The sequence below is a fragment of the Mustela erminea genome, chromosome 2, assembly GCF_009829155.1.
Source record: "Mustela erminea isolate mMusErm1 chromosome 2, mMusErm1.Pri, whole genome shotgun sequence".
NCBI lineage: Eukaryota > Metazoa > Chordata > Mammalia > Carnivora > Mustelidae > Mustela > Mustela erminea.
The window spans coordinates 101243692-101267781 of NC_045615.1; the positions used below are offsets into that span (position 1 = coordinate 101243692).

The 24090-nt window shown below is 49.4% G+C and overlaps 1 protein-coding gene across 9 annotated transcripts in view; it reads right to left on the minus strand.

Annotated features, from left to right (window-relative positions):
- KIAA0232 (KIAA0232 ortholog) overlaps nt 1-24090 on the minus strand; it is an 85979-nt gene that overhangs the window by 7306 nt on the left and 54583 nt on the right. For 5 of the 9 annotated variants that reach the window (XM_032333758.1, XM_032333760.1, XM_032333759.1 and 2 more), the window contains 5 exons: nt 19360-19407; nt 15221-15290; nt 14026-14107; nt 8633-11915; nt 1910-2018 (listed from right to left, as the gene is read on the minus strand). In XM_032333758.1, coding sequence (XP_032189649.1) covers nt 1910-2018; nt 8633-11915; nt 14026-14107; nt 15221-15290; nt 19360-19407 — 3592 coding nt within the window. Of the gene's footprint in view, nt 1-1909; nt 2019-8248; nt 8353-8632; nt 11916-14025; nt 14108-15220; nt 15291-16726; nt 17090-19359; nt 19408-24090 lie in introns of those variants that run through there. The other 4 variants (XM_032333764.1, XM_032333765.1, XM_032333761.1 and 1 more) reach the window with 4 other exon arrangements.

Sequence of the window (24090 nt, forward strand, 5' to 3'; positions counted from 1 at the left end):
CCAAAGCCTGGTGGCCATTATCTACCCACTGATAGTCTCTCTGTCACTTCACATCAAAACAAGCGCCGTGCACTAACCATCCCTTAAGGACCCAGGCTAAAGGTCAGGACTGACTCCTAACTAATGACAAGAGACCAGACTAAGGCTGCCAAGACGCCCTTGACACATTAATGAAGCTTGAACTCAGCATCTGAGAGCCATCCTAACCCCCCACAGGGACTGGTCTTCTGGACCCCCAGCACTGCCTACTGCCACTTCCCCCTGTCCATGTGGCTGCACCACTCTGGGGCACTGGGCCTCCCTTAGCTGCATTCCTGTTAAACTCACCGGTGACTGGACACTCGCCGGGTACACGGAATGGATCTATGTCACGGCCAGATCTGGGCTCCCCTGACCCTGGCGCCTCCCTGGGCACCGAGGAAAGATGGTCTGGATGCGAGCCTAAGCTTGCCAGTTAGTGCAGGATTCTGGACGAACCGTCAGACCGGAGTCTCAGCGCCTCCTTATCTGCAAACTAGTGCTGCCGCCTCCCAAAGCTACGGTGGGGCCTACATCAAAGGAAAGCCTGGGAGCACTGTAAACCAGAGAAGGCAGCCCAGATACTAGCTCAGAAGCGGAATGACCGCTCTCTAATAAATGCAGTTAAATAAAGACGCTAAAAATGAAGACTCCGCCTTGTGTTCTTTCTGACCCAGCAAACCTCTGGGAAGGAGGAAGGCAGGCTCTGGCAAGGGCGTTCAGGGGCTCATAGCACAGAGAGAAGCAAAGAGCACCCCCACCACTGGTGAAGGCCAGGCTGCACAGGGAGGCCAGCGCTGGCGGCCCGAGAGCTGGACCGAGCCAGGCATGGCAGGCAGTGAGCGGCGCCACGGGCTCCATGGTCATTACATGAACCGGGAGACACTACGGACACGTGCACGTGTGAATACTAACCAACGGGGTATGTGCCACTTCCAGCTCCGATGGCAGAGACTGTCAGATGGCACAGCCCACGCCAACCCGGGGCCGGTGGCATGCCCTCCGCAGCCCTCACTCCCCACCAGGATGGTGGAGTTTTCATAGTTGCCAGGCATGTCCTCCCAGGAGGCTCCCAGACCCAAATCCCCTTCACCCAATGTGCTCATGCTCTGTCTGCCCCCTGCAGGTGCCCCTCCACCCCCTCCTGCTGCTCACGCCTCAGAGTCACTCCTGAGGCCCTGGAGTCCTCGACTGAGACCTCTCCATGCTGTCCTCCCATACTACCCCTGCGGGGCCTGAGGCAAGGCCTTGACCCAGGCCTCCCAAGACAGCCCGTACCAGGGCTCCAGAACCCCAGCTGGTACCAGAGCTATTCTATCCCTTCTCCACTCTGCTGCGAGTACTGTCCTAAAACACACACAGACCTGACAGCCTCCAATCTGCTGTCTTCTCAGTGGCCGTCCCTGCCTGCATACCACACTCCACCCATACCAGCGGTACTCCCGCACCTCCAGCCAGGCTTCTTCCCTGCCTGCCCTTCCAGCCTCAGCTACCACCCAGCTGGGCCCACTTGGGAACACTGGGCCCAGAGACCCTCTTACCCTCCTGCAAGCTGACCCTTTCACGGGGCCTGCCCTCCCCCACCTTCCCCATCTGGGCAGCTTCCTGAAGATCCCCCCACAGGTGATTCCCCCAGGATTCACAGAGATCTTGAACAGGCCTTGGTAAAGGCCAGTCCTGCTTTTATGCATTTCCATGCCTTTCCCCACATTAGGCTAAGGGCTGGCTCCAGTCCTCACTCATCTCTGCGTCCCTGGGGCCTGACAATGCCACCACCCAGAAGCCTCCTGGTAAGAGCCTGGCGAACTGCTATTCATAGTGAAAGAATGTATTGTTCTTAATGACGAGAAATCCAAATGATGAACCAATGACCTAACACAGGCCTCCTTACCTTCACACTCTGACGCAGGAAAGAGAGGAGAGTACAAGGCTTTTTCCCACCAGGTTTGCTTTTCTTGACTCCTATTCACTCCTTGAACATCAGTGTTCAATACGGGAAACTGTTTAGGTTAAACAAATATAAAAAAAAGTTTATAAATTTTCAGGATAAAGGAGAAAATTCAAATATTATTAACTAGGAACTATAAATCCAGGATTTTTAAACTGATGAATTTCATTTTTAATATTGTTCTAGACAAGTGAATTTATTTATTTATTTTTAGATGTTACTTTTAAGTAATCTCTATACCCAATGTGGGTTTCAAACTCACAACCCTGAGATCAAGAGTCACATCCTCCACTGACTGAGCCAGCTGGGTGCCCCAACGAAGTAAACTCAAAAGGCCTCAGGGTTGGGGCACCTGGGAGGCTTAGGTCACAATCCCAGAGTCCCAGGATTAAGCCCCCCACACTGGGCTTCCTGCTCAGCGGGGAGTCCGCTTCTCCCTCTGCCCCTACCCCATACTCATGCTCTCTTTCTCTCAAATAAGATCTTAAAAAAAAAAAAAAAAAAAAAAAAGTGTTCATAACATATAAAGGAAGTTTTTTTGAGAATGAAGATCTCTTAAAAAACAGGACAAGGGAAGCCTGGGTGGCTCAGTGGGCTAAAGCCTCTGCCTTCAGCTCAGGTTGTGATCCCAGGGTCCTGGAATTGAGCCCTGCATCAGGCTCTCTGCTCAGTGGGGAGCCTGCTTCCTCCTCTCTGCCCACCTGTGATCTCTGTCAAATAAATAAATAAAATCTTTAAAAAAAAAAAAGTTAAAAAAAAAAAAAAAAGACATGACAAAACCCTTTCAAGGCAAAATATCCCCAATTAATATCCAAGACAAGGCAGATTTCTAGATTTGGGAAATGCAGAGAAATAAAAGGGCGACCCTAAGTGTCCACTGGTATGAGACGCTCCAGGGAAGAGAGAGGACCCTCTTCTTCACACACTCTGCAGGAAGGAGTCAAAGATGATAGCACGGGATGAAAGAAACTGAAGAGGGGCGCCTGGGTGGCTCAGTGGGTTAAGCCGCTGCCTTCGGCTCAGGTCATGATCTCAGGGTCCTGGGATCGAGTCCCACATCGGGCTCCCTGCTCAGCGGGGAGCCTGCTTCCTCCTCTCTCTCTGCCTGCCTCTCTGCCTACTTGTGGTCTCTGTCTGTCAAATAAATAAATAAAATCTTTAAAAAAAAAAAAAAAAAAAAAAAAGAAACTGAAGAGGCAGAATTACCAACCTCCATGGCTTTTTTTTTTTTTTTTTATAGGAATTTTTTTTTTTTAAGGCTTTATTTATTTATTTGACAGACAGAGATCACAAGTAGGCAGAGAGGCGGGCAGAGAGAGAGAGGAGGAAGCAGGCTCCCTGCTTAGCAGAGAGCCCGATGCGGGACTCGATCCCAGGACCCTGAGATCATGACCTGAGCCGAAGGCAGCGGCTTAACCCACTGAGCCACCCAGGCGCCCCCTCCATGGCTTTTTAACTCCATTATGTGCTTTGCTGAGAACCAGAGGATGCTGGGACTCAAGCCAAAGAAGGCCTGTGGACCCCGTCTGCGCCCCCTGCTTCAGAAGACATTCTCACCATGTGTTCAAGCTTAAAACCTGAGTGCTCTTAGCAAACAATGACTGTCAGTCCTCTTACAGGACTTTGCTCTTCTCTTATATGTGAACTGTCTTACGGGTAAAAGACTTTTTGATTCAATGAGTTTATTATTTAATTAACAGGAAACATCTCAAACCTTCATTTTTTTTCACTTCACATAATTTTGCAGGAAGAAATATTCTTAAGTGAGACACTGAAGGAAAACGGTACCGTGTACCCAGCGTGGCCAGTTAACTTCACTACGTTCTCCCCCAGCTTCCTCCAACAACAGTAGTCAGCACCCCTCTGTTATGTAAGCAGGACAAGACTCAGCTTCATGCAAACAAAGCCACAACAGCCAAGGTCCATGGCTAGTTGAAGGACATTAACTGCATTTAGCATATAATTCACAAAACCCCTAGACCTTTCCAGAAAAGCCTTCTCTCCAAGGTGCACCTCCTCTCACTATCTGGAAGGAGCAAGAGGGCTTCCTGGACAGAAGAGCTGCCCTCCTCCCAAAGGCACCACTGCAGGCAGATGGATTTGGAGGCAGCAAGTTTCTACCTGCAAAAGAAAATGTCCCCAGCAGCTGTGCAACGATTAGTGTTTACTCATGCGACCCTGTCCCAAGACCGTGGGAGTTGGGGCAAGGGTAAGAAAGGGAGGGAGAGAGAACTCATCGCAGGGTGTGGGAGACGGCTGGGAGAGCAGGCTGGAAGGTCAGCATGAACGAGAGAAAGCTAGACAAGAGTAGAGTGGGAGAGGCAGGAAGCCCGTTAGGGCAGAGCCCATGCCTTGATTGTGTCTCCAGCGCAAGGCCTGCACAAAGTGGATGCTTGAGTCTGCTCGCCTGAAGGAAAGGCTCTCCCCCGATGCAGGTCCCTGATTATGTGGCCCACGGTCCTCCACCCCCCTTGCCCCCATCCTGTTCAAGTCATGCCGGTTTCTGCTCTAGTTTTAGGAAATTTTCTGCATCCTCCCCTTGAAAGTCAGTTCCCAAGGCAGAGTTCTCTGTCCTGTTCTGTGCTACGCTACACGGAGTACCCCCCTGATGAACATGCATCATCTTAGGACATCGTTGCACAGCAGCAGTGACCATGCTTTGCTTAAATAGCCTCTTCTGGATGCACAGATTCCCGTGTCTGGCTGACAGGGAATGGAGGGAAGGAAACCAGACGAGGCCACAGCCATGGGTGGGCTGGGCTCCGCTGTCCCTGTGCCGCTCTTCCTCTCCCCCGACAGCTGCTTGGCTCACTTTCTCGCCTGCCAGCCTGTCTTCAGACGGCACCTTCACCGAGAAGCCAACCCTGAGCTCCAGCTTCTTGCGCCCAGTCCTCTAGGTGCCCCACTGCGCTGCAGCCCTGAGCCAGCTCTCCGCCCTCTCCAGATGCGGGCACACCGGCACAATGCGTGACAGGCCACGGGCTGTCGCTGAATGTGACCCAGCCAGGGCAGTGCTCTATGCTGGTCCCCCACACCCAGGCCAGCACTCAGACAGGGCATGCTCCCCCAAAATACTCAATGATGAATGAAACCATGAAGTAACAGAGAAGACAACAATTTAAGCCAGAAAGCCTGACCAGAAATGTTTTCTAGCAAAGACGGGATACCAGAAAGTCTTTAGAAGCTGGAAGCTGGGTAGGGGGCACCTCTCTGCACTCTTACTAAGTCCTCCTGGGTCTGCGAAGACAAAGGTCCCTGCTGTTCCTCTTTGAGTTCTACTCTGGGAAGAGCACAGAGAAGTGCCCCTCACTCACAGTCCACTCCCACACACCTGGGTCACAAAAGGAAAAGCCAGCCCATGTAGATGAAGAGCTGCAGAGGGCCAGAGACCAATGAGAGATGCTGCGTGGCAAAGCAGAGCAAAGAACTTAGGCTCTGTCCCTGACGGTGGGCTCAGGGGCAGGGACTCCATCCCTCTGGGCCTATGTGGCCTTCACAGTCCGGGAAGGAGGAAAGAAACCCATCACAGAAGGTCACTGTGGACATTCAGCGGGATAATAGTGCCAGGGCAGAGTGGGCACACCACTTGGCACGGGGGGGCCAGGTGCCATACCCCAAGGATGGGCCCCGCACCCCTCCACTCATCAGAGCCTTCTGAGGCCACTGCAAACTGTGGGCAAAACAGCCTTCTCCCCGGGACTGGACTGCAAACTCCGGAAGGCAGCCCAAGCTTTCTGCTGCTCTTCTGTGCTCCTGGACACACATGCCGCTACAGTGGCAACAGGTCAGTGACGAGGAGAACCCTTACACCACAAACTTATGCACAGACAGACACGGGAGGCACACTGTGCTTCTCCTCACCTCCCATTTTGTATTTCAGAAGCTGGCAGATGCCACTGGCAGTTGACCACTGGCAGATGCCCCCTCGTCTTTGCTGATGCTGGTCCCTCTGCCTCGAGTGCCCTGCCGCCTCCTCACCCTCCTGCCCCCGGACGCTCAGATGTGTGCAACTCCAGGTGTGAGCCACCCCAGGTGTGTGCCACAAGCGTCCCTCCACGCTTGCGCTCACACTCATGCTCACTGCTAAGACGGCTTCCTTGGGCTCCCGAGGCCGCCTGCGGTCACCTCCACCATGCCACCTCCCCTGCTCCCTCCAACTACATCTGCCCAGATGCCCTGAAATGTAAGGAACTGGCTCGATAAACCCTAGTACATCTGTCCACACAGTGGAACAGGACACAGAAAATCAAAAAGGCTGATTATAATAAAATGCCATTTCTCCAAGAAGAGAAACAGAAGAGGAAACATATATGGATGTATCTTTGCCTCTACACACATAAACAGCCTTGGAAAGCCGCGCTGGGACGCAAGCTTGCAGCTGCCACAGGAACACCCTGTTTGCGGTACACACACCCTCCCGTAACATCTGCATTAGAACCAGGTGAATAAATGACCTACTTCAGTTGAAGTAAATGACTACTTCCAAAGCAGTCTTTGTAACTAGACTGACTTCTTCCAGTGTAAGGACGGGGACCCGTTTGTACATGACACCTACTCTAGTGATAAGCATGTAACGAGTAATCAGAAAATGTTTGTTGTACCGACTGAACTAAGTTTCTGAAAAGAATCCATGCTTCTGGACACCAATTCTATTAAAATTCCTACATTCTAACTTTTCTCTTTTCAGGTAAACCCCCACACCTAACAGGGCTTGGGAACTCACAACCCTGCAATCAAGGGTCAAGGCTCTGCCAACTGCACCCGCCAGGCGCCCCTAGAGTTCCTACATTTTGGTCCACTTGCTCTGAGCCAGGTGGCCTTGCACTAGTGACCTTTACCACAGGGCTCCCAGACCGCCCTCTCTCAGAAAAAGGGGGAAGATGACTCTGGTTGGAGCTTGCCTGGACTGCCCAGGCTGTGTGAGAGTGGCAAGGCAGACACCATCCTCACTCTGGTCCCTGCCCAGCCCCCACGCTGTCCTTTGGCTCAGGCTCTCAGCCTTCCTGTCCCTCAGGACGTGAGCTCCACCCAGCTCTACACTGGAGCACCCATACCCAGAGCCTGGGGCTGGGAGCAGGTCGCTGGCTGACAACCCCACAACGTCCCTGCGTCCCGTTCTAGCCGCTAAGACCTTCCAAGACAACCTGGAATTCTGATAACACATAAATCCATCAACACACTAGAAAGTGAAGGAATATGGACTGGTATGATGTAGAATCTCACTTCTTCCCTCTTCTTCCTTCTTTCCAATCTGGAACCAGGTGAAATACAAAGGTACACAAAGGAGTATTTAAGGGTACAAAGCAGGGACAACAAACAAACAGATGAAGGCTGACAACAAGATTGTTTCCCATTTCTGGTAGCTCAGCTTCAGTGTTTCATTGGGACCCAGTGCATGACGCCCCCCTCCGAAGTCTCTCTGGGCAGGTTCCTTGGAGCAGCAACCCTTGAGCTGTCTGTGGGGCTTCTTCCCACCACATGCACTCAGGAGCCCCCAAGCACTTGACCCCGCAAGTGACGAAGGCACAGTCTGTTTCCATTAGGAGCTTATAACCCAAAGAGAGAAAGTACATGATGACTCATGAAACAGGCACTGCAACAGGAAAAGAGGCACAGTGCATGAAAAGAGAAGGGAGGCGTTAGTTCTGATGTGGGAGGGGGCGGGGAAGGGGAGAGAGGAGGCATTAGGATGCGGGTCAAAAGTGGGGGCGGACTGAAGAGAGCCTCGCTGTCTGGGGAGCAGTTAGCAGCAGCAGAGGTGGGGGAAACGAGCACAAGGGTGGAGAGGAGAGAGGACATTCAGCTGCTCTCAGGCCACAGGCAGCATGTCTTCCAAGCACCTCCAACTGTCTTTTCACTAAGCTGCTCCTGGACAGAGGCCAGGCACTGCTGATCGAGTATGGGCTGAGAAATGGGCAGATTGCTGGGGTTTTCTGTGAAACAGGTTGTTAGCACCTTCAGTGGTAGTTCCAGCACACTCAATTTAACCTCAAACCACATCTCAGAAGTCGTCAGAGGGTATAATGACTCCCATTCACAAAACTACCACCATTAGCCTCATTTTAACGTGCGAGTTGCAGCGCTTTAGGATGGTGCCCTTGGTACATAGTGGGTCTCAGCTCTGTAGGTCCCATAGCGGCTCCTCTGATACACAGGGACTGGGGGTTTTTACACATACCACCATCTGTTTCAGGGAACTCCACACAGATGTAACTTATTTTGCGAGTAAAACCCAAGTCCTAAACCAATCTGTGTTTCGGGGACTGTGAGATGGGTTGCTACCTCAAAGAGGCCCTCTGTCTCTGCTTCCGAAGAGCACGGGGCCTTCCTCAGGGTGAACAGCCACTTTGTGATCCATCCGCTTCGAAGGCCAGAATGCCAGGGTACTCGGTTTGAAGCACAGTACGTGCGTATTAAGACAGACTCTTACTATCTTATAATTTTAAAATGTCTTTTCTCTGCACAAGAGGTCTATGGTCTAGTTCCAATTTATAAATATCGAACCCATTTTAAGTCCTGATATAAAATCATAAGCATTTAAGTTTTAAGACACTGAAGTTAATTTCCCAATAATTTCACCCTATCTTCCACTGCTTGATCCGGCTGCTCCTGCATTCGAGGCCAGTTAACAACTTCTATCAAGCACCAGCACACACAACCACCTACCTCTTCCAGCTGTCCCGAAGAAACCGGATTATCTTCATAAGCAGGAAACTGACAACCTGCTTTGCAACTGCAAAAATTATTAATTTCTTCCTCACATTGTGCCATTATTTTACAATTAGCTTCTGAACTTTCTAAAGCAATTTCCAGAGATTCATTCATGCTACATTCCAAACATTGATCCTGCTTCCCCACTGGCAGAATCCCAACTGATTCCTCCTGAGAATCCAGTGATGTCTGAGCACTCTTTTCCATGCCAGATTTTTTTAACCTGGGGAGGAATTTTCCAGACTCCAGCTCTGATTTTCCATAGTAATGGCCTTCTTTCTCAGCATCTTCTTCCAGTGGTTGGAGATCTGCCTGTGGGTCTTCAAATGTATCAACCTGAGAAGGAATGGGAATATTTGCTTCATCTTTCTCAGATTCAAATTCTGACTCACTTCCTCCTCCCGGGGACAGCTCGGATGCAGAAATAGGGCGGAAGTGAGTCCGAGGAGAGATCCGAATTGCCCGGTACTGTGTTCTGTCGACGCCACAGATTCTGGGGTGAAAAACTTCGCTGTCTGAATCAGAGCAGAGGATTGACTTCGGTTTGAAACTAGGGCTGAAAGAGGCAATCCCCTCGGGTTCAAATGAACACTCCACATGAAGAACTTGCGAGAATGGATTGCTTAAGTCAAAGGACGAGAAGGAATATTCCAGCCCAGGATCCTCAACCTGAAAGTTACCACAAGCTCCTAGTAAGTCTTCATGGAAGATAAAAGAAAATCCCTTATTTAATCCATTTTCCCCACTCCTCGGCTGATCACTCTGTTCAAATGACACGAAGGGCTTCCACAGCTGCCTGTGACCGGGAGCGAAGCTGTTTCCTGGGGTCATGAAGACGTCCGTACCAGCTATGGTCACGACGTCGGAAGCCGCACACTGTAACAGGCTTCCCTTGGTGTGACTGGGCGGCACGACCGCCCACTCCCCGTCGCTGCTGAAGGTCTTGAGCTCTCCGTAAACTCCACCGAGAATGAACGTGTTCTCTTTGTCTGGGGCCACATCCCAGGGTTTAGAGGGTGTAGTGTAGTCGCCCCCGTCCACCTTCGAGAGCGCCCCGGAAACGAACGCTCTCTTCTCCAGACTCTCCTTCTGTCCCTCCCACAGACGATACTCGGACCTCTGCACGGCCTTGTGGGGCTCCCGCAGGCTCTCGGCCTCAGCCTCGGCATCCAGGCAGCAGCAGTAGTTACCGACGTCTGCTGGGAACAACTCCTCGTCAACTCTATCTATGTCCACCGGCGCGGCAGATCCCCCGTCTGCCATCTTTGTCCAAATGTCTTTAATAACCCCTGAGCTGTAGCCGCCGCCACGTGGACCACTCTCGCCACCCCCTCGGGCAGTTTCCACGGTTTTGTGTTCTGTCTTTTGTTCGAGCTGAATACCACAGACAGATTCTAGTTTCGATTTTTTTTTGAAAACTAAGGTAGGAATTTCTCCTAACGTTCTACTGTTTTGCTGGCAAGTTTCATCTTGCAAAAAATCTAGAAGTTCTTCATCTACATAATTTGACGAGACTCTAGGAACTACATAATTAATATCTTCTGCATTAAACTGAGTGGACTCTTCAAACTGAATATTTAATGTCTCGTTGTCTGAACGTGTTTCTTCTGAATGGGACCATGGGCTACAAGTTCTTGTTGAAAGATTAGAACAGTGTTCATTTTCTTCAAAGGCACTATTTTTGGTCCATATTAGCAATCTAGACTGGGTTTTCCCAAGCATATTAGCACTAGAATCCGTATTTTCATTTCCCAAGTTGAGAGTTTCAAACGAAAATGGTAAAACAGAATTACTGCATTGCACTTCAAACACTGAAAAACACGAGTTTATGCCAGATCCTTCATTAATATCTGAAAAGAGCTCCTGATTGCCAGCAAGCAAATGTGGACTGAGTGCTGTGCTGTCCAAGATCGGAGAGAGTCTAACTGGAGAGTCTCCGCCGAAACTCTCTCCGTCGGCATCGCCCGAGCTGGATGAACAGCACTCCCAAAACTGAGCCAGGTTGCCCAGGTCTTGCAGAAAGAATCCCTCGGCACCCACAGTGCTGGTGGAATCTGTCCATATTGCACGTTCCCCTTGCAACTCCATTCCATCTAACACTATGCAACATTCTGCCTCAAAATCCGTTTTCTCTTTGCTTTTTTGCCGAATCATATTCAAAATCCGACTTTCTCCTTGCATTGTTTCTGAGGCACCAGGATCCAACATGGATTGATCAATATCCACTTCATAGAAGTGTGTTAATTCTGATAGATGAATATCATCCAGATACTTGTTGTCCTCTGGGAGAGAACAGAACGAGGTCCCAGTGAGGTCAATATCCTCATTGATAACCGCAGGCATTTCTACAAAATGACCATCAATGAAAGTACCTGCTGCGAGGTATGTTTTATGAATATTATTGTTGCTGATACAAAGACCGTGCACAGATTCTGACAACTCTTCCACCGCCTCTGACGTCAGATCACTCGTATCCTGTCGGTTTCGGTACGTGGTCTCCAGTTTACTTTTTCTGCTCAAAGGAACGAAATACTCAGCAATCGGTTCAGTGTACCACAGTGGTTCCTCTTTATATTCTCTGTCGTTTCTGCTCTCCAGGGACAGATCTCTTCCCTCCGCGCTGCCGGCGTCTCTTCTCCCCGGGTCCTTTAAGGGCCTCTTCCCGCGCCGGCACAGCGGCTTGATGGGGGCCCCCCCACCACCGCTCCCCACCGCATGCACTCCCCTCTCAGCCTTGTCGCCAGTCTTCAGCGAGAGCCTGCTTGGCCCGTTCCGCCCTTTCTTGTTGCGAATCTCTCGGGTCTTGTGTCTGACTTTCACACACTTCACGGATGCTTTTAGTTCTCCCTGATGACCACTTGAACTTGAACCTGCTTCACTCGAGCCAGAAGACCAAGAGCGAGGGCGAATCTTTCCTTCAGGTTTATGTCGGATCTGCTTTTTGTACAAAGCAGGCTTTTCTTCCATTGTGCCATTACTGAATTTGTTCTCCTTCTCACTTTTACTTCTGCTCTGGATTTTCGTGTGTACAGTGCTGGGCGCTTCGTTGCTTCTTTCCTTGCTGACTTCACCTTCGCTGTTGCAGTCCTTGGGGGAGGATGTGTCTGTGCTAGCTGCTGGGGCTGTGGATGATGAAGAAGGGCTAGAGTAAGAACAGACTTTAGACTTGTTCCACACAGTCATGATTTCCTGCAGGCAAACTGGTTTCTCAGACAGTGGCGGAAATGCTTCATAGTACCTGAAAAACAGAGGACAGAGTTCAAAAGCAGGCATTTAGATGTATAAGATAGAGCAAAACAACATTCCTTCCCAGGTGGGGCGGCGGGGTATTTCACTTTAACGGTCAACATTTACGTCATCCACAGACTAAAACTTAAAAAAAAAAAAAGAATAATACAGTAAAATATACTTTATGTTTAGTCCCGTGTATTAAGCACCTTTATGTTCAGCACTAAAGTTGGCACTAATTTAGAAATACTTAGAAAATAGGGAGGAGGACAGTTCTTATCTTTAAAGTTGTCATTTTAATTAAGGAGTCACGAAGGACAAATGCAATATGGTGGAAAGAATGTCACCTCGAGAAGAAATGCCTGCACTTGCATCTCAGTTCACGTCAGTTAGTAAACGTGACTTTCAGCTCATTAACTGATGTGTCGGTCCACATTCTCAGCTGCACACTGGTGAGGACAGGACTTATCTCCCGAGGCCACTGGGAGCAGGGGAAACAGAAGATGCTGAGAGCCAAGAGCATGTGCTCTGAAGCCGTGCTCCCCAACTGTGAACCCTGACTCCACCCTGACCAGCTGTGTGACCTCAGGCCCGTGACATAACCTCTCTGTGGCCTGTGATGTACAGAGAATACTACCAGCTGCCTCACAGAGCTGGGAGGAGTGAAGGAATTAATGTACAAGAGGAGCTGGAATACTACGTGGTTGTTGGTCCCCCACGTGTTCTCATGAGGCCCTCGGAAAACAGGAGGGATTATTCAGGGCGTTCAAGTGGTCAAAAAAGAGGATGCTGGTGCAGCTGAGAACCCTGAGCACAAGTGGCCCACAGCACAGCCTGGACACTCCAGAAATGTAGCTTAGGGCCACTACTCGTGAGGCATGGGCGCCCGTGTGTGGACACAAGGTCTGAGGAGACCAGTGACTGCAGGAAAAGCCGGGGAGGCTGCTTTTAGAGGGACTGAAAACGAGAACTTGTTTCCAATCTGCCAAGAAGCTGGTAGCCATCGCAGATTTCAGAGCAAGACAGACTGCCAAAGCAAGAACCTGGAGTCAGGTTGCCTACCAAGGGGACTGTCATCTGGAGGCAACAGTCAAGGTCATACACCAAGTGATAAAGGGCCATGTTTTTAAAGGGCCTATACTTGATTTTCCTTTTCAGCCTCTACCAGAGCTGTCTAACAGACCTACATGTGAGCCTCACATGGAATTCTTAATGTCCTAGAAGTCACATTAAAAGTGTAAGAAAAAAAGGTGAAACTGAATTATGTATTTTACTTAACCAAATACATCCATAACATTATTTCAGCATGTAATTGATATTTAAAAGTATTTTTTAATATTAACATATAATGTACTATTAGCCCTGGGGTTACATATCTGTGAATCATCAGGCTTACATACTTCACAGCACTCATCACAGGATATTTAAAAATATTAATGCAGTATTTTACATTCTTTTTTTTTTTTTTAACCAAGTCTGTGAAATAGATGAGAATATTACACCTAAAGCACATCTCAATTTATAGTAGCCACATATCAAGTGCTACATAGCCACACACAGCTTACAGAGACTACGTGGGACAGCACAGGTTCCTACCAGCCAGGAAAAGCTATGTTCACCTTAAGTTCGAGAAGTTCAGAAGATTCAATAAAACGTATAAGAAGGAAGTTCTGCTTATAGTGCAGCCAATTTTACTAACTATTTACCAAAAAAACAGCAAAGAGCATCTTCAGGAAACAAGCTTGACAAGGTCAATGACTTGCCCACATTCCTCTATAATCAGCCAGAGCAATGTGGTCTCCTTGTATGTAAAACAAGGATGCCCGTATTTTCTCACAGCCGCCTCCAGGCACTGGAGTGACAGCATGCGAGTGGACTGTAAATAACCTTGCTTGTTCCATTCATTCATCTCACAAGTACTGATTCTGTACTAAGCACAGGACCATTTTATTCACATCTGAATTCTGTGTCAAGCACATAGTAAATGCTCAATGAACGTTTCCTGAATTATCAAATACGGAACCAAATATAAGACAATGAAGAAAAACTGTAAACCACGCAGCAGTTATAGTCTGATTTTAACAAATGCACACTTTATTACTGAATACAATCTTACATACATTTCCACTTGATCCTTTGCTGTAGGGGATAATTCTGCCTCTGGAGAGGGAGACCCCTCTAACTTTTTGTGAATCTTCTCTTCTGTTACGAAACAAAAATTCAGAAAGATATGTCTTATATCTAGTCAATAGTTTTTTTTTTTTTAAAGTTTCTCAAGTAACTTTAATCAGAAATTATATAGACTTTATGGCTGAAAAAGAACTCTATACCCATCTGTCTTTCTAATAAAAATCCATTTCTTCACAGCCCCAGATGGAATTCTCTAGCTTAACCACACTAACGGTGGGCTGCGAGGCGACAGCTGTCTGTCTCATCTCTGACTAAGTGCTCCAGAGGCACCAGATTAAAGACTGAAATCCTCTATTAATTTTGCCAGACGGAGAGAACATCTGTTGAGATCCTCGCAAAATTCTGCACCCATGGATTCTGTATGGACTCATGTTGGACTGACACTACTCTGTAAAGAAAACCCATTATAATCAGCTCTCTGTTCCAACATCTAGGTAAGCAAGGGCTGTGGAGTCAACTAAAACAAAGGGCCGAGCTCTCAGCTCAGCCCTTGGGAAGCCCTTCAGTTACAAACAAACTCTTCAGCAAGGCTCAAGGCTTGGCAGGCAGCAAAAATGGCCATGAAGAGGACAACGAAACCAAGACCCTTGACCTCAATATGCAGCTCTCATTCCAAGCGCTTGCAGAAAAGTATCCACAAAAAGCTATGAGGCTTCATGTGTCAAAATGACTTTTATGAGCTTCAAGGCTGCCTTTCCAAAAAACCCGATTGAAGGCAGAAGTTCCTTTCAAACCTGAAATAGAGACGACACCTCTGGAGGCCTTGATGTCAACAGGCAGATGCCAACAGGGAGGCCAGGGTGGGAAAGAGAAAATATTGACCCTGATCCCCGTGCTTCCATGTGAAGGGGAAACAAAACGTGCCCCCCAGCCCCTGCCCCCAACAAGAACACCTGTGAATTAATATACTCCTTTGAGAGCGGGGATCTATCCACAAGTGACTGCTAAGGGTGACCTGGAAGCCCTAACAGCTGAAGGCACAGTGTGACGCTGGCAAGGCGACACACTGAACATGAAGACGTACTTCCTTCTGTCTGTCTCTGGCCGACTCTAGCGCCTCTGGAATCACACCCCTCGGGGCCCACAGCCCACTGCGTGCAGATGGGCTCTGGAGGCTGCACTCACCTTGCTTGCTCTGAAGGTCCTTCAGTCTGGAGCAGAGCTCCTCCACTAAAGTCTCAATGCCAGAGCTCTGCATGACAACAAAAATACATGTTACTTCATTGCCAGGCCCTTGGACATGCTTATTTTTATACAAAGGTTTGACCAATCTCCCATGTTCTAAATGAAATATGTTAGTAATATTTAAACCCCATGAGAGGGTTGCCTGGGTGGCTCAGTTGTCAAGTATCTGCTTCAGCTCAGGTCATGATCCCAGGGTCCTGGGATCGGGCCCCACATTGGGGTTCCTGCTTGGAGAGCCTGCTTCTCCCTCTCCCACTGCCTGCTTCTCCCCCCTGCTGTGCTCTCTGTCAAATAAATAAAATCTTTAAAATAAGTACACAAACTACATAAGAGCTGAAACACTCCAGGTTTGCTGCTATGATTGAGCATACATATTTTATTAACCGAGTACAGTCAATGGCTTACTGATACAATGTGCAAACATTAATATGGCTCCCAGGACAGCCGGTCTTCCTGGGGGGTTAGCATCTCACTGGCCATGCAGCCGACATACCCTCGTACCCATCGCATGGCTAGAAATCAGTCACCAGCCAGAACAATACTCGGTACCTATGTGAGCAAGGTCCTATACCAGATTCAACACACAGGAGGAAAAAAAAATCACTGAAATCTCATGTGGTTCCTCTAGGAGCTTACAGTCTAGAGAAAAGAAGGCCAGTGTTTAATTTTTTGAAGTGAACACTGGTGACGGCAACAGAAAGAGCAATGCACAGCATTCACAGCCGTGCATGAGCGTGAAAGCTTTGTTTTCTCTGAAAGGTCACGAACAGGGTATTAGGCCCCACATGGGGTGGGGGGTAGGCAGCTGAGGACACCACGCGCAAAAACCTGAAATGGGAAGGATAACCCAAAGAGCCAAAGTTGAAAGAAAAATGAATACTGGAAACAGGCATGAACAAATAATCTTTCACTATGTAGACTTTCCAACTTCAACAATTTTCCCTTTCTCAAGGAAGAAAGAAAATTCCTTCACAGGGTACGAGAGGAGCAAACGCGTTTCTGAGGCCCTTTATTCAGTGGTCAAAGTCGTGTTTAAACTGGAAATGAGTCTGTCTTAGGTGGGCCAACCCAGACAGGTGCCCGTGACTCTGCTCAAGCGGCTGCCCTCCTGGGGCCTGGAGGGGCTAAAAATAGAACTTTTCCCCATTCACTCAACTCAAAATGACTCAGCACAAGTCTCAGAGATACCCTAAACAAGAAAGCGCATAGCTCCAATTTGAACAGCAAGAAACAGAGCACAGAGGGAATGGTTAATGGTAGACATGGTCAGTTACATCCTATCCACGGCAGACCACAGCTTTTAGCAGGGAGACAGGCCAGAGGGTCACAGGGAAACGGGCCACAGAAGAGCCATCCTGCCCTTAAAACCACTCAGAAACCACGCAGAAAATGTTAGTCACAGACCCTGCTCAGCCGCCACAATCCCATCAGAAAGCCTCCGCTTACCATAGCGCGCAAGGTGTGCTCGCCGTGGTTGTTTTATTGCATTCCCTCCCGACGATGAACCCAGCCCGGCGTCAGCTGACACGCCACCTGCTGCACGCTGCTCAGTACAGCAAGCCTATGTCACCATGTTTCTAAACCTGGTGCCAGGCTCCAGCGAGGAAGGCCGAGCCTCCAGGGATCGCCTGCTCAGCCCCGTTTGGGGCCCTGCGGTGCCTGCCGGCTGTTCCACAGTGTCTGGGGAAAATCATGAGAACCAAGGGATGAGATACCATGCTTCATGCTTTGTCTGGGAAATTGCATCCACACATCTCTCCAGCTGAGTTGTTTCTGGGTCATAATGCAGTGTGGAAGTAGATGTATTTGCTCTCGTATATGAAGGGCAAAAAAAACTCTGCAAAGAAAGGCCAGCTCTCCCCACCAGGGCTTCCACCTTCCTTCCCGGACTCCTGCAGCAGCCTACTTAGATTACACATAATCATTTGACAGTGGGGCTATAACTGTGAACTGAGACACAAAAAGGGGTACCCTAAGCAGCACGGTACCCGGTCATCTCCCAGCAGGCATTCTGCTGGGTTAATCTGGTGCTGTGAATGAGAAATGCCATTTACTTTCCCAATAATGATATAAACCATAAGATATTTTAATATGTCCATAGTATAGCATATCCTGAGGACACTCAAGAATACAGAGAGCCTACCGGATCTTTTTAAGTTTTTTTTTTTTTAAAGATTTTATTTATTTGATAGAGAGAGAGTGTGCGCGCACGTGCACAAGTAGGCAGAGAAGCAGGCGTTGTGTGTGTGGGGGGGAACAGGCTCCCTGCTGAGCAGAGAGCCCCATGTGGGGCTCGATCCCAGGACCCTGAGATCATGAACTGAGCCGAAGGCAGAGGCTTAACCCACTGAGCCACCCAGGCACCCCGAGCCTACTGGATCTTAAGAAATAAAGTAAATCAGGGGTATCTGGGTGGTTCGGGTCGTGTCTCAGGATCGTGAGATCGAGCCCCACGTCTGCTTCTCCCTCTCCTTCTGCTTCTTTCTCTCTCCCAAATAAATAAATAAATAAATAAAATCTTAAAAGAGAAAAGGGAATAAAGCAACAGCGACACCTGTGAGGAACAACATGCTGCAGGTGAAAACACTGTTACTGTTCTAGCACTGAACTCATAAACTGCTTTTTCAAGCAGTATCACCTAACAGTCACTGCCCAGCGTCAAATGAACATGTAAAAATGCCGCACCCACCCCCCACCCCCACCAAAAAACAAGAGCATGCCAAGCTGCAAGCAACTGTCCTCCAAATCCGGACCCAGGGGAGCACACACGAAGACTGGCTAGTGTCCGCGTGCACGGGCACCCACAGAGTTAGCGCTCACTTGGTCAATAGACGGTCATGATCACAGGGCCAGGCATGACCCCGGGAGAGACAGGGCCCTGTCTTCCCAGAGCGGACACTGGAACAGTGCCTGCCACTCAGACAAGATGGCCAAGTGGCATGTACTTGGCCCTGGGGTCCCAGGGGCCGGGTCTGAATTCCCACCCAGCCTCATACATACTGGGTGGCAGGGAAGCCGAGGACAATACACCTTCCCCTCAAGGTCCATGAGGGTGAACTAGGAGGACGTGCCTGTGAGGCACCAATGTTGGTGCCATTTCCAGATTTTGTGTATGCTTTCCATTTTCCAAAATCTCATTAATGGACTGGATTCACTGCTTCTAAAATGCCCTTAAATTTTGCTCTGCTTTGAGTTGGACGTTGGAGGAGTAAGAAGATAATTAACCTGACCCAGGTCACCCCAAGTTCCCTGGATTCTGCCAGAATCCAGGGCCCTGGCACGACCACATTCCCTCGCCGAGCCCATAGGTGGAGCAGCAGACACAGCCGTGCCCCTGGAGTCCAAGCCATGGTCGGATGCAGCAGCTACTGTCCTACTGCTTCTGAGAAATTCTTTTACGTGCTCCCTTCCCACAACAGGCTCAGTCCTTCTCCATCCTCTCCACACTGCACATCCTTCTCAATATGAGGGAAACAAAGGCAATCACACTCAGTCCGTTCTCTCTCCTATCCACATTCAAAGCTTTCTATCACTATCTCTCCATCTCAAAGCTTCATCTTCTATGGAGAGATCATTTGAACTGGATACTCCTAACTGCTGGGCAGGCACTCCCACCCCAACCCTGTGGTCACTAACCAAAAGGACACAGGAGTGTTCCATTCACACGCAGGAACACATGAGTCAAAAAGACCAGGTCTGCACGTCATCCCAGGGATCACCATGTGACTGTGGCTTTCCACACCAGGAAAATGATGACACCAGGGCTGATGCACGTCCTGCATTTCCTACACCAGCCCCAACTTCTCTCCTCCCCACCATTCCCGCAGTGCTCCTGTGCTACTTACTGGGGGTATCCCTCCTCTCTTCCTGCCAACCCTTCTACTCCTTTCTACTGAGCGTCTTCATTTCTGTTACATGTTTAGAATTGAAGACATTATTTTGTCCCCTGAATGTCTCTTCTTCATAGCACCGCTGACCTTCAGCACCACGGCAGATGGACAGAAGAAAGGGACAGGGATCCATTCACCCATCAATTTGTTGACTTTTACTCTGCAATTTCCATTAAGGCGTCTCATCTTATCTTGGGTGCCTGGTGTCCTGCCTGGTTCCATCACTCCAGAAAGTACCTATCAGGACAGGAAAGCGTAGCACTTTGGGGACTCCGATGAGCCACATCTCCTGGCACCCCACCCACCAGAGGTTCTGCCCACAGTGAGACACCAGCGGGTGTAATGCATGGGCTCCTGGAATGTTACCTCCTGGGCTCCACCTGCCTGTACAGAGGCATGTACTAGCCACATGGAGGTCACAGCTAGTGATCCCCGCAGAAACACGAGACCAAGTGAGGAGAGCAATCTTGGATCTTCCAGTCCCAGCTGCCATATTATTTCAAGAGCGTAAGACCCCACACAAGACCAGCAACAGAACCTCCCAGCTGAGCCCTAGCTGACCCACACTGCTGTGAGGAAGTGAAAACAGCTATCAGTGTAAGTCATTAAGTTTTGGAGTACTTGGTCAGGCACCAATAACCAAGGTACACACTTCCAAATACCCATACCCTGCACATGGACAGAACTCATTTACAATTTTTCAGATCTCAGATTTTTATTTTGTTTAAGATTGTATTTATTTATTAGACAGAGAGAGACACAGCAAGAGAGGGAATAGGAGAGGGAGAAGCAGGCTTCCCGCAGAGAAGGGAGCCTGATATGGAGCTCGATCCCAGGATGCTGGGATCACGACCTGAGCTGAAGGCAGAGGCTTAATCCACTGAGTCACCCAGGTAGGCCCCCCCCTTTTTTTAGAGAGACAGTGAGAGAGTGCACTCACAAGCTGGGGGGCTGGGAGAGTGGGGAGAGAAAGAATCTTTTTTTTTTTTTTTGAGAGGGAGAATCTTAAACAGGTTCCATGCCCAGAGCAGAGCCAGTCCCATGAGGGCCTCAGTCTCACAGCCCTGAGATCACGACCTGAGCTGAAATCAAGAGTTGGACGCTTAACTGACTGAGCCACCAAGGCACCCCTCAGACTTGGAATTTCTAAAGCAGAGTTGTAAGATGAGTGGCAGGAAACCTACTGGTGATGATAAACTGTAAAGAATCACTTCCATTTTAAAAGCCTTTTTAAAATGCAGAACTAAGTTAAGGTTAAGCCAATAAACAAAAGGGTATCAAGTGAGACAAGGGAGAATTGATACCAGGGTTCCCAGGCTCATGCCTCAGTGGCCAGGGAAGGAACAGAAACACATGCCGTGGCTAGCTGTGATGCAGGAGGAAGTGGAGGATGGAGCACGTGCTATGCAGACAGAACAGACATCTCTGGCCTACAGCCATTCAAAGATTTAGAAAACAAAAAACAAAAAACAAAAAAAAATCCAAACCCAAACAAAAAGTTGTTTCTGCCAAGGCATCTGCACGAGGGCCGCGACTCCCATACTTGACCACAGGAAGAGCTACAAGAAGCCACCCCATGGCTGCCTCCAGCTCGTTATACCTGCTCTCCAGAACACGGTAGAGGGGAGCAGAGAAATACCCACTGGGTACTACCAAATGCCTACCACATGCCAGGGAGGACAAGACCCACATCTTCTTAGAAAGATGGACAAAAAGCAGTTACAATTTGTCCTAAGAAGTAGAGGATGGCAGCGTCTGTTACAAGTAATGATCAAATAACGTGATTCACAAAGGCTTCGAAAAAGGTAACTCCACTCTGCCTCATCTGTGGCTGGGGGAGGGGGCAACAGCCCCCCTCAAGCACCCAGTTGGATTCATGACCCACACCACCACCCTCACAGGTCGCCTGCTGGCCCTCCCGCCCCTACCCCTGCCACAGATTTATAGCAACTCCCATTTCTTCCCTTTCCCATACCCTCACTTCTCGACATTTGATATTCAGGACTCTCTTGTAAAAACCACAATTTCCTACCTTTTCTAAAGAGAGATCAGAAGACCTAGCCCCATCAGGCCCGCACCTGCCACAGTCACAACCAGTGAGTGTGGAGACAAGCCTGTGCCTGGCAGGCCTCATGCTCTCCACTGTCCTACTCACTCAGCTTCCTCCTTGGCCCTAGAGACATGAGCTCTCCGGGTCTGGGCGAGACACACAGACAAGCCACCGGTCTGTTACTCCACCTCCCCGCAAACCATGCAGCCTCAGAGGCAACCCCCTCATACCCAACTGTCCTTTCCCAGTCTCCACGTGGCCTTCTTCCCACCAAGCTCACGTTCAAAGCTCTATTCATACCTCCACCCACAGATTTGTGTCTTTTCCCTAATTTCCTGTCCTCAGAAATGAAAATCGCATAATTTTTTTTTGAAGATTTATTTGAGGGGCACCTGGGTGGCTCAGATGGTGAAGCACCTGCCTCCGGCTCAGATCATAAACTCAGGGTCCTGGGATCAAGGCCAGCGGTCAGGCTTCCTGCTCAGCAGGGAGACTGCCTCTCCTTCTCACTCTGACACTCTCCCTGCTTGTGTGCTCTCTGACAAATACATAAAATCTTTAAAATAAAAAGATGTGAGAGAGTGAGCACGTGAGCAGGGGGAGTGGCAGAGGGAGAGGAGCCCCAGCAGACTCTCTGCTGAGCGCAGAGCCCCCTGAGGGCTTCATGTCCCAACCCTGAGATCATGGCCTGAGCTGAAATCAAGAGTCAGATGCTCAAGTGACTGAATCTCCCAGCCAGGCATCCCTGAAAACTGTATTCTTGCAGTGGCTCAGACCAAACACCATAGCTATCCTCCCCAATTCCTCCCTTTTCTCCACTCCAAATCAAGTCTTGTCAGCTCTACCTTCAAAATGCATTTAGAATCCCACTAATTCTCGTGGTCCTCTCCCTTCCAGACTGCCACTTTCTCTGAGTCGGCCCCCTATCAGTGTAGCAGTCCACACGGTCCTAGCAGCAGAGATGTCAGGTTACACTAGCCTCTGCTCCAGACTCACCAACACTTCACCACTTCCCAGAGGAAAAGCCAAAATCCTCCCAAAGGCCTGCAGGTGTCCCTGAATGCCTCCCCTCCATGGAACCGGGCTAAGGCGGAGGCCGCGTGGGCAGGCCCGGGGCCGGTTGTGACAGCACAGCCACTGGGAGCGCACTCAGCTTTAGCAACCACTGATCAGCTTCTCGGGGGTCTGGCCTACAGACCCAGCACAGCCTCACCGCTTACAATGTTCAGAACCCCCTAAGTGTTACTTATCACTGTTTCGATGCTATTATCATCCAGAATGAGTTACGGTCAAAAGTCAGCATGCAAAGACACAATCAATACATACTATCAAAGCTGACTTCCACAGTAGAAAACAGCTTTGGTACATGTGGCCCTAGACAGCAAGGAAACACCACCAACTCAGATACGAGGATGTGCAATGAGCTTTTGCTGGGGGGCTGCAGGCACTGCGGGCACATGAGTCATGGCCACAAGCCCCTGCGAGGCTCAATGACAGCCTCAGACCAGGCGACTGCCCAGGCTGACCAGCAGCTCTACTTCCCAAACCTCACCAAGTTATCACCTCGAGCCTACCTCACTCCCTAGACAGGGCCCGGTGCGGCGCCTCGCCTTCCACGAACGCCCAAACTGGGCGACGACACACCAGCTGTGGAGCAGCTTTCAGTAGCCCCATTAGAATAAGCAGAAATATCACTCATTAAAATGGAACAAAACAAAACAAAACAAAACAAAAACCCAAACAATATAAAAAGCTCCAATTCCAGGGACTGAGAAAACGGAACCAAGGAAACTTCAGGATTCCAAAATACAAGTCGGCAAACTCCAACACTAAAAACAAGACAAGACAAGGTCTGGATATAGGGGACATCAGGCACACGCCCCGTCCTCGGATGACAGAAACCACTCAGAGCGTTCCTTGACGAAACCAGCCATCTGGGGGGCATGGGGGCCACAGCTGGCACAACCCAAGCAGAGCCAATGCAAACGTGCTGGAGCAGACAGGTGCCCGGGGAAGCACAGGTCACTCGTGGGTACAAATGAAGGCCATCCACAAGGACAGCCTAGGCCAGGCCTCACCAACAGCAAAGCCCACAAGGATCACAAACTCCTCGGGGCGGGGGGTGGTGGTGGTGGTGGTGGTGTGTGTGTGTGTGTGTGTCCTGATACCAACTGCCCACAGTCTTCGTGGGGGTTGCCCAACTTTATTCAATGTCTAACATGAAATTTGACATAATGGAGTTTCCTATTGTTTTGGTGACATCTCTTAGACAAAATATTGGGCTGAGCAGGTCAAAGAGATGTCCTGTGATGTGGGGGCACAACCTGCTGCAGGGAGAGAGCGGGAGGAGACACAGCGTCACTTCCCAAAGTGGCGTCAGCAAGTCCACCATCCTCCTGAAACGACCCAGGGAAGTCTGAGGCTGTGGACGCTTTTACAGAAACAACTAGCCCAGTCCCTAACACAGTCACACATGCACACACACACGGACGTCAGGACAAAAGAACCCATGCTGAACATGTACCAGCACCCCTACCTTACCCACCTAATACAACAGCCTCATTTATGTCGCTGTCGTGTAGTTATGTCAAGAGCATTTTAACTGGATCGTAGACTTTTGGATTCTGGTCAACTGGCAGTGACTGGGTGGGAAAGCAAAGCCCAGAACCATGGATGTCACCATCCTCAGTATTTAGAGAATGGACACCATGCCCATATGCAAACATTCACTGTGGCCAAAAGAGAAAACAAAACTCCTGCATTCTAATTTCCTAGGCAGGACTTCTTTGTACCTTTATTTCCACTGAAGCTGCCAGACAGATTCTAGAAAGAAAAGCCTAGGGACAAAGAGCCTACAGTTTATGAACAGC